An 11,471-nucleotide genomic window follows, 5' to 3' on the forward strand; every position below is an offset into this window, starting at 1 on the left:
GTGTGTCACTGATGCTATGACCCAGTACTGACTGTGCTGTATGGATAGTGTGATTGCTACTGCATATCACTGATGTTACGATCCAATGTTGTATGGAGAATGTAATTGCTACCTTGTATTGCTGATGCTGCACCGCTGACCATTTCCACAGATCTGGACAAAAGGTCCCCTTCAAAGTAACTAAATATGAATTCATAACTTAAACGTGTGTGTGTGTGTGTGTGTGTACTCCTTCAGAGGACACATGGACTAAAGTCAAATAGAAAGCCTTTATGGTGACCAGTGGCTGCATGCAGAATTCGCCTAAATCATGCAAGCCTCAACTCTAATGATTCTTGACATTTTGGCCCAAAAACCATATCCTGGGTTGGCACACATCAGTTAGCAAGAACAGTTAGCAAGAAGCAGAAGTACAAAACTCAAAAAGCAAGGTTAGTACAAGGACTTTCCCTGACGTATCCTGGGACTATTGACTTGCTCTGTCTTTGTTTCTGTTTGGCAGGCATTGCTGTCTACTGCTGGGTTCCAAGGCTGAGGTCCAGGGGCCGATTCCATGTTTATGTGCACACATATGTAAAATCTGTCCTTAGAGCCTATTTACTCTTTCTATTTTAAAATGCATTCACTTAGAAATATTGACTGCATTCATATATCTTAAGATATTGATTTTAAATGACCCAGCTTATAATTTCATATTTTATCTGTATGTGTGTGAATGTGTGTATAGGTATTTCTGTGGGTTCAAGGGTACATCTGTGTATACACACAGATGTCAAAGGATAACCTCCAGTAGCATTCCTCAAGCATAGATAGACAGACAGACAGACAGGGTCTCCGCCTGGTCTGGAACTCACCATCAAGCGCCGCTGGCTGACCAGTGAGTCCCAGGAATCCTCGTCCCCCCACTACTGGGACAATAAGTACAAGTAACCATGTGTTGGCATAGTCTTTTAAGCTTTTTTATTGGATTCTCACACCTCTACCTCCCTTCTAACCCCTATTCCACGCTAATTCCTTCCAACCCCCAACACTAGGCTGGAGAGAAAGAAGGTTAGAGAGGAAAGGGGCGTAGACTTCTATAAGCTACTTCCTGCTGACTGGGGGCTTTAGGTTCCTTAGGGCAAGTTTTTGTTGTCAGAATATCTAACAATACAGCAATAACAAATGCAACAGCAAATGCATCTGATGAACCAGCAGCAGTGGGGAGTGGGACAGTAGCAGGGCAGTAGCTGCCACAGACCTTCTTGGGATCCTCTCATTTATACTCTCTTCAGAGCCCCCCCAAATTAAACTATCTTCAGCTGGCAAAAAAAAAAAACATGCCCCTGCTAGTGCACAAGGTAAATCATAATCACCTGCCGTGTAGTGCCTCTTATCCCACACCTAGGATTAAAATAAAAACATAGTCACATAACACAACTGGGTTTTTAAAGAAATCAAAATTCTCACTACAACCATGTCCAGCATTTGTGTATGTTGGGGGAGGGGTATGGAGATTGAACTTGGATCCTCAGGCCTGCAGGGCAAACGGAGTGGTCTCCACAGCCCTAGCCCTCAGACTTAAAAAACTTAACAGCATAACGAAATTCTCTTGTACATTCCAGAACAAATACCTGCTCCTTTAAAAACATTTCTAAGTTGTCTTAACCACAGTGTTAATGCAGTTGAATTCTATAAATCCGGACAAGAGCATTCTCAATGACTCACTTAGAATAAGTGTCTTTTTCAAAAAGCCACCAGTATGTTCAAGGGACTCTTTCATTCTGTCATTCCCTCATTCAAAACTCAGATAAGAAGGTGCCAGTGCTGTCAGATTTAGCAGGGGCTGTCTATTAGATGCCTATAGGTAAGACTTTTGAAAAGAGAAATCCTGGCCTGTGTCTGTCACTTGTGTCAGAAAACCTGGTGACCACTATCTGTCGCTTGTGTCAGAAAACCCGGTTACCACTATTCACAAGGCTTCATTCTTCAAGGTGCACAGGTGAGCATGTGGCAACATTCTCACTTGAAAACACAGCATTTGTACTTATACTTCCTAGAGCTCAGATTTGCATAGAAAGGAAGGGGGCCTAGGGAGATGGCTCAGCAACTAACATTGCTTAACTATTCTTGCAGAAGATCCAGGTTTGGTTCCCAGCACCTACATCAGAGAGCTCATAACCAGTATCTCCAGTTCCAGGGAATCTGAGGCCTTCTGGTCTCCATGAGTACCTGTACATGTGCACATCAACACATTCAGGCATGCATGTACATATAAAGTACAAATAAATGAGTCTTTTTATACACAGGGGAGAAAGAAAACATTGGTAGATGGAAGTAAGTCTGTAAACAAAGCCTCATATCCACGTAATTCTCTCACAAGACCCCTAAACTGAGAGTCCCTGGCCCATGCCGCCCCTCCCTCCATGCTGTCCCAACTTGAAGGAGGTTGAAAACTCAAAGGGCTTTGGGAAGATCCAAGTTGAAACGTGGCTGTGCACTACTCTCCTTAGATGTGTGTTGAGAAGGTTCCTGTCCATGTGCTGGTAATCTCACCTGCACCTCAGATGCACTGAAGTACGTCTCCTTCTCATTTAAATGTCATCAACCCTCCAGAGGCAGGGGTAGGCAGATCCCTCTGAGTTCAAGATCAGCCTGGTCTACATAGTTCCAGAACAGCCAGAGCTCTGTAGTGAGACCCTGTCTTAAAAGGAAGGGAGAAAGAGAGGAAGTGAGAGGGAGGAGGGAGGAAGGAAAGGAGAGGGGTTCCTCCCCTGCTTCTCAAGAGGTAGTGTTGAAAAGTACTTGGGGAGAGAATAGCAAGCTGTCACCACCTCAACTCCCTCTCTCTGTCCTTTCTGCCAAAGGTCTTTGCAGCCCAGTTACAAGAGTCACCTTGAGAAAGAGAAGCAGTTCTCCTAACGGATTACCAAGAAGTGGGAGATTTCTCTCACTATTTCTCATGGAAGGCATGGAGCAGAACAAATGGTTTCTATTAAAAGCATAAAACCCAGGAAGAAAAGTGTTTAGGTTCTGTTTCAGAAGTGCATTGAGCAGACACAGCCTGGGCTAGACAACTAGAATGGCTCCCAATTGTTCTGACAGTGCCGAGTCCCTGAAACCATCAGCCAGCAACACTTGCGTACGTCTCTTAACCCTTCTCTGATGCAAATACTCCTGCCTCAACACTCCAAGAGGTGCCGCTGGCCAAGACATTCCCTCTGTAAATAGAAGCTATAGAGCCATGAAGGGTTCCCTAGCTTATACTGGAGACCATATATGTGTCTCTCCAAGACCAGAATTAACATACACAATAGGCATCATTGCCATTTTCTAGGTGGGGAACTAAGGCCCAGAAAGTTCCAACTTATGTCAAGTGATTAGCTCATGGACAACTAACCCTTGAAGCATTAGGCACAATCATTCCACTGTTAGACACCACACAGTTCATTAGACACAACCAGCTGAGACCTGCATTAGCCATGATTACTAATCATAGCACAAGCAAACCACAAGAAAAGTTTGAACTCATCATAAGGTGGAAACTATACCTCTAGTAATCTCTGAAATATTCTCAAAGATGGGGATTTCAAGGAAAAAGAGTAGGTGTGTAGGCTATTCATGCATTTAGTGAACAAATTATTCCACTTGACCTGATGTAGGGGTCAATTCTCTATTAGGATAACCCATTTTCTTCTCATTTAAATGTCAGTATATTGGTACCATGGTTTGGGTGTTTGGGGGTTCTCTGTTCCCTACCCAACTTTAATTAGAGTCCTATGAGTTCAATAACTGATGGTGTCAGGCTCTCCCTGATCGATGGTGCTGGCTGTCCCTGAACATAGGCAGTTACTGTCTGTCTGGGCCCTGGTTTGGCAGAGAAATCATAAGTCTCTTCTTTGACACAAAGAAAGAGAAGTGCTCCCAGACAAATTGCTTCTCTTCCAGACACATTTGTAAAAATTGCCTGGGTTTCTGTGATAGGCAACGGGTGAGCAAGGTTGCTCAGGTTAGAGCTGGTGGTGGGGAGGGGGAGGGAGATGCAGCCCGATGCATCCTACCCTAAAAAAAGCATGTAGGCTATTCATGCTCTGGCTAGCCAAGAGCATCAGGAAGAGGGCATAAGTGCAAGTTTATCTGGATTAGATGCATGTAACCTGAGACTAGAAAAGTGTTTCTTAGTCCAGAAGCCTGCTTCTCAGGGGAAACAGCTGGGATGGAGACACTTGGGCATCTGGAATTCAATGTCACGGAAAAAACAGATGTTTCCAAACTAGCCACACTATTTCACTCTGAAGTCCTATAATTTCTCGTCATATCTCAGTCCTAATTACATTTCAAAAGGACCAGCCACCTGGTAATATATGCAAGAATAGCTTAGCCCACTGGAGACTTATGAAAGAAACAGATGTTTTTTGAAAGTAAGAAAGCAGGTGGCATCGATCTCAGCAAAATGCCTTTTTTGGAGAAGACATTGTCAAAGCCATGCCTAGGGCTCAGTGGCACATCACACTAGCGTGGTCCAGTGTGGTCCCTCTTGTGGCTTAGGGTTGGTAGATAATTAACAATAAGCCAGAACTGGATAGAGAGGTAAGGAACCACTAACTCATCAGTCAGCCCATCCTACCACCCAAGGGCAGCCCAACAGGGCCTCAGACTGAAGAGCTAGAAAATTACTTCATTAAACATTTCCATTCATGGGCCAGCAAGATGACTCTTTGAGTAAAGACCTAGCCTAACAATCTGAGTTCAATTCCCCAGAACCAAATAGAAGAAGAAGAGAGCAGACTTCTGAAAAGTTGTGCTCTGGCCTACAAATACACACACACACACACACAACACACACACAAATGTTTAAGGCCATTTCAAAAAGTCAACCCTAATTTCAAAGAAAAAATAATTTAAAATAATTTATAAACTGGTCACCAACTCAGAAGCAACTTGTAAAATTAAATATTCTATCTTTATAGGAGATGGATGTTCTTGGTTGAATATTTTGTTGCTCTAGAATACAAATCATGTTCAACAATTTCAGAGTTTGTATATTAAATTTGTTTTGGCTTTTACAGACAAGGCTTCTCTGTGTAGTCCTGGCTGTCCTTGTCAGTCCTGAACTTACTCTGTTGATCAGGCTAGCCTCAAACTCGGAGATCTGACTGCCTCTGCCTCCCGAGTGCTGGGATTAAAGGCGTGCACCACCACCACCCAGCATGTATTTTGATTTTCTAAGTGTCAATGCTAAGAACATTGTCCCACACTAATATGTAGTACAAAATAGAAGTATGTTTAAGGAAATTTTAGAAATCCTATCCTAATTTCAAATGAAAATTCATTTAACACTTTTTTTTATAAACTGGTCATCAACTCAGAAACAATTTGTAAAAAACCGTACATTCTAACACATCATAATTCAAAGTTATACTAATTTGATATTTAGATGCTGCTGAATGACAGCAGGAAAACATTTAAAATTTTTTTCTATGTATTTAAGCCGTTGTTTCTGTAAAAGCAGAAAATTTTATGTACACAGTAAACATGATGTAATTCATAACTGTCTTAGGGGTTCTACTGCTGTGACAAAACACCATAACCATAAGTAACTAGGGAGGAAAATTTTTATTTCAGCTTATGGTTTCATATCCATCCGTCATTGAAGGAAGTCGGGGCAGGAACTAAAACAGAGCAGGGACCTGGAGGCAGGGTTGGATGAGAGGCCATGGAAGAGCGCTGCTCACTGGCTTGCTCCCAAGGCTTGCTCAGCCTGATTTCTTTCATGACCCTAGACCACCAGCCCAGGGTGGCCCCACCCACAATGGGCTGAGCCCTCCCTCATCCATTATCAATCAGGAAAAATGCATCATAGTCTTGCCTACAGGCCAATCGAGGGGAGTCACTTTCTCAATTGAGGTCCCGTCTTCTCAAATGACTGTAGTTTGTGTCAAGTTAAAATAAAACTAGCTAACACAATAGCAAGTGATGGCCTCCAATCTGAGCCCAGGTGTTTTAGATCACTATAGTTGGCTTTGTGTGGCACTTACAAATGTTTATATGTACAATGCACAAGCTGTGTGTTCAGAACCAAGGCTGAAATGAAGTCAGGCCGTGCAACCCAAGTGAGCATGGCCAGAGACACTCAGGTTTCAACGCACCTTTAATCTTGAATTAATTTGGAATCATTGCATACATAGAAAACTTTTACTGTTGTCAACCTTTTCGTTCCATTTTCGTTGCAGCCTGTCCTAGTCAGCTTTAACTGCCAACTTGACACAGCCTAGAATCAGTGGAGAAAGAAATATCAACTGAGAAATTTTCCAGATCAGATTGGCCCGTGGGCATGTCAGTGGGGGTGTTGTCTTGACAGTCAATTGATGCAGGAAGGCCCAGCCCATTATGGGGAGCACCATTCCCTAAGCAAATAGCCATTGGCTGAATTAGAAAGCTAGCTAAACATGAGTGAGTCAGCTAGCAGCATTCCTCCATGGCTTCTCCTTCAAGTTCCTGCCCTGATTTCTCTCAGTGATAGACTGTAACCTGTAAAGCTGAAATAAACTCATTCTTCTCCTAAGTTCCTTTTAGCCACAATGTTTTATCATAGAAACAGAAAGGAAACTAGAATCCAACCCCATATAGGGCTATGGTACAGTTTAAGAAGCTGATTATAAAGGCCCACCAAAATGGAGGGCTGCATTTCTCTTGTTTACCTTTTATCTAAACTCTAACATGGATAGGCAGAGATGTTACTTTCCAAGTGACTTGGATAAATGAAATGAGTGAATTGGAAAGCTGTCAAGATTGATTATTAAAATTTGGTTGCAGCCCCAACTTTATCATTAAGTGAGCACATAACTTCATTTCTGGAACTCAATTACATCCCCTCGAACTCAACAATCCTGATGAGCAATTGACAAGTGTTAAAGGTTGAACATTCTTTATAGGTTCCTGTGTTTAAACTCTGTGTCTCCAGCTGGTGGTGCTATTTGAAGGGGTGTAGAACCATTGAAAAGGAAGGCATGGCTGGCAGATAGAGGTGGTGGACCACCGGAGACAGATAGGCCTTTGGATGATGTAACAGAGTGTGTTGCCAGCTAAGCTCTCTTCTTCCTGGTCCTCTGAGATGAGAGGAAACTGTGCCTCGGACTCCCACCAGCACAGATAGAGCTGTCACCATGAAGACCAGGCTTACCCCTCCAGGACACCAAAGGATATCTCATAAATACTCAGTAACATGGGACTGGTTCTGCATTAAACTCCTTCCCTTGTCAAACAAATGTTTCAGGGTCAGGAGATCTTTGCTACTTGCAGGTTGTGCCTGTAGCACGTGCTAGAGTAGCCTATTTAGTAGGTGTGTGATGTGACGGTTGCACCATGTGGGGGAATTAGGAAGTCAGTAGTTATTTAGAAAAATGCTAAGTTTGTTGCTAAGTAGGTAGGGAATTGAGCTACACGTTAATGGGAAATCTTTCCATGTAGGGTAACTGGCATTCAAGGGTGAATCACAACCAATTTTAATCCTCAGTGAAAAGATCACCTGTGAGAATGTTTGTGCACCTAATGTTTTTTCTTCAATGGGATATAGAAAGAAAATAATTTTTCCCCTTCTGCTTCTATGGTTCATGCACGTGTGTGTGTGTGTGTGTGTGTATGTGTGTGTGTGTGTGTGTCTCCCAGAGTTTAATTAGGGTTATCATATGAGCATAGAAAAGAGACTATTCAATGAAGCATAGATGACCTATCGAGTGGCTACACCACTGAAGAAAAGCATTCAGCTCCTCCAGAATCCATTAGCTCCCAGTAACCCCCTGGGAAGAGTGAGGCCTCATTAGCCCCTCACCCCTCCATGATGGCATAGACAGGCCCATCTCGTGCAGGAAGCCACAGCTGCTGTGTTTGTGACTGCAATGGTCATGTCAAGTCCAGAAGACTGTTTCATAGCACTCCTTTACAGCCCACTGGATCCAATCGATACTGACTATATGTGCACGGGGGCAGAGCTATCTACCAGCGCATCAGCAACCGACTAGAGGCTGCATCCATAAAAAATGACTCCTCTCCCTCTCTTCCAGCAGTCATCAACTGCCAATAGCTCTCACTTAGGGTTGGAGCCTCATCGCTGCCCCATGGTGGGATGATAACTGGCTTGATCTTGTGCAGAGCTTATACAAGCGGCACCTGCCACAGAGCTCACGGGCGTTACAGCCCTGCCATGTCCAGAGGGCATCTTATTCCGCCTCTTACATTCTTCCATGATATTCTCTGAGCCTTGTCCAATTTGGGCTGTATGCTAATTTCCTTTATTAATGAACTTCATCTTTATTAATTAACTTTATCTGTGCGTATTTGGCTTCCCCTTAGGTACAGTGCAGCACCTCCACAGCTAGCTTAAAGTATCACTCTCAACAGAAGAGCATCTTCTATAATGTATAAAACTAAAAGGAAGACATCACTGTGCAGTCTAACCCACCATCATTGGTGGGGTCAGCTCCAGTTAGACCTGCACTCAGGACTTCTCCCACCTAAAGAATTTAATAGAAACGTGCAACAAATGAAGACTTTTTTTTCTAAATAAAGTTTACTTCTCAATAGTTCAGAAGAATTTGTTCCCATTCCTTCCCAAGTACAATGATCAAAAGGGTTTTGAAAGCCAGACAAGGTAATGCATATCTATAATCCCAGCACTTGGAAGAGGCATTAGGATTATCATTAAATAGAGGATAGCCTGATCTACATAGTGAGTCAAAGGCCAGTCAGGGCTACTAGCCTGGTTAGTTTTTATTGTCAATTCTATCCAGCTGAGAGTCACCTGGGAAGAGGGAGTTGAGGGATTCTCCAGTCCAGACTGTCCTGCAGGGATTTCTTGGTTGTTGTAAAGAGGGCAGCTCACTGTGGGCAGTGCTAACTGGGCATGTGGTCCCAGAATGTACAGGATGTCTCTGGCTCACACCGACTAAGCATGAGCCAGAGACAAGAAGCCAGTGAGCAGTGTTCTTCATGGTTCCTGCCCCAACATTCCTGCCTCGAGTCCTTTCCTGGCTTCTCTTAAAAATAGATTGTGAACTGAAAGGGTGAGCCGTTCCTTCCCATGTTGCTTCTGGCCAGAGTGTTTCATCACAGCAACAGAAACCAAAGTAGAATGACCACACAGTGAGACTCTTCTCTCAAAAGGTCCAAAGAAACAAACAACCAAGCTATGTTTCTTAGGAGGCGAGATTGGGTATGGCTAGAAAGGCTTGAAATGGTGTCATATACACACTGTTCACAAAACAATGTTTTAGTCAGTGATAGCCACCTACATGATTTTAGTCCCATGAGACCTTCATGGAGCTGAGAGGTTGCTACTGACTAGACCATGAAGCTGCTGGACCCTGTGATGTCTACCATGCAGCATGCCTGTGGTGATACAGATACAGACTCACCGCTCTGCCAGCAGTATAAATGCATAACACATACAGCTGTGTACAGGACGCAATACTTGATAAGGATAATAAAATGCCTCCATTACTGGCTTTTGGTTCATGATGCACTCTTTTATCAGTATATTAAGGTTCGCTCTTATAAAAGGAAAAGTTTACGGTAAAGCAGCATGCCGCACTGCACCAGCAGTGCCTCTTCCTTCTAGCGTTTTCTCCTGTATTTCATTTATTCATCATGGCCCTCAGAGTAATATGCTATATAATACGTATTTATTTATGTGTATGTATCTGTCTGGCATACATAGGTTTATAGCCTACATACAGCAAGCTATTCTAACTGCGTTTGTACAAGCACACCACAGTACTCTCAGAGCAAGGAAGTTGCCTAATAACACATTTCACAGACATGTCTCCATCATCCTTGATGTGTGGCTATACATAAATTTTTGAGTACTGGTGCTAATAAGGCAGAGATTCCTACTATCTTCTTTAAAATGTCAGGCATCAAGATGTTGTTAGCTTATTTCTAGAAACCTGCTGTCTGTTTTCTTTGTCCCTTGTAGGTGTGTGCTATGCAGAGTTTGGAGTTCGAGTCCCCAAGACCACAGGATCTGCCTACACCTACAGCTATGTCACCGTTGGAGAGTTTGTGGCATTTTTCATTGGCTGGAACTTGATCCTGGAGTACCTGATTGGCACTGCGGCTGGTGCCAGTGCCCTGAGCAGTATGTTTGACTCCCTGGCAAACCACACCATCAGCCGCTGGATGGTGGACACTGTGGGAACCCTCAACGGCCTGGGTGAGATGGCATGGTCCTTTCCCCCTAACATGCAAATTCATGAGCCAGATGAATAGATTCCCCTTTAAGAATGCAGCTTAGAGGCTGGAGACATTGCTCAGTGGGTAAAGTATTTGTTGGGCAAGCATGAGGACCTGAGTTTGATATCTCCAGAACACACACACACACACACACACACACACACACCCCAATTTGGAAAAAATGTGTCAAGAATGTTAAATGCTTCCTTTTGTTTTTATAAAGCAATTCTTCGCCCTAGGTAAATTATTCTAATTTTCATGAATACTTCATACAAAAATGTGTTCATCCTGGTCTTTAAAGGATGCACACAGCTTATTTGAGATTCTTGGAATCAGTATTCTTGAGGGTTTTTTCAGACTTTGAAATATAAATCTATAAGTGATAAAACGTTGGGATTGGCAAGTGACACCCAGGTCTGACATAAAATTCATTAGTTCTTTAGGTACCTCTCCAACACATGGCCTGAAGATAATATTATTCAATATATTATATAAAGTTTCACTGTATGTGTGAATTCTGTCACTTGTAGCATTGTGGAGGCCACTCAAAAAGTTTCAGATTCCAGAGCATCTTAAACTTTGGATTTTTAGATTATGGGTGCTCAACTGTAATAATTTTTAAACTTTCTTCAGTGGGACAAATGGCCATGTGAATTGTGTGCATATTATGCATATTATGTGGCTGGCAACTAAAACAATGACTAAAGAGGACATAGTATGAACAATATATTAATTTATAATGCAGTGTCGCATATCATAGGACATGGCTATACTGCATGTGCATCCTGCCAGCAACTATCTAAACACAAAATCAACCAAAACTGGAGAAACTTTACCATGATTTCATTGTACATTTTTTATATAATATTTTTTATAAGTAAATGTTTTCATTTCCAAATAAACAATTTTAAGGAACAAAACAGATTCCAGTCCAACTAACTTCCACAGGGCAACCTATTACTGAACAAGGGCTGAGTGGTTAAAGTTCATCAAACAAATAGTGGTTAAAGGTCATCGAACAAATACCAGGAGACAGACCCGCTGTCACTTGCCACCAGATTTCCATCCTGATGCCTGGTACATCCTTCTGTATTCACAGGGTTCATACAAATAGCTCAAGAAGCTTTGCAGTCTTGTCTCAGAATTTTCCAAGACAGCTGGGGATGGAGCTCAGCAGTACAGTGCTTGTGTGGTCCATTTAGGACCTTGAGTTGAGAGAGAGAGAGAGAGAGAGAGAGAGAGAGAGAGAGAGAGAGAGAGAG

At 42.8% G+C, this 11,471-nt stretch overlaps 1 protein-coding gene across 1 annotated transcript in view; it reads left to right on the forward strand.

The window, feature by feature from the left end:
* Positions 1-11,471, forward strand: part of Slc7a14 (solute carrier family 7 member 14) — a 50,713-nt gene that overhangs the window by 10,737 nt on the left and 28,505 nt on the right. Inside the window, exon 2 of the mRNA XM_028764405.1 lies at positions 9,953-10,189. Within this exon, the coding sequence (XP_028620238.1) occupies positions 9,953-10,189 (237 nt within the window). The remainder of the gene's footprint in view (positions 1-9,952; positions 10,190-11,471) is intronic.

Source organism: Grammomys surdaster, unplaced genomic scaffold (assembly GCF_004785775.1).
Source record: "Grammomys surdaster isolate TR1022 unplaced genomic scaffold, NIH_TR_1.0 62, whole genome shotgun sequence".
Classification (NCBI taxonomy): Eukaryota; Metazoa; Chordata; class Mammalia; order Rodentia; family Muridae; genus Grammomys; species Grammomys surdaster.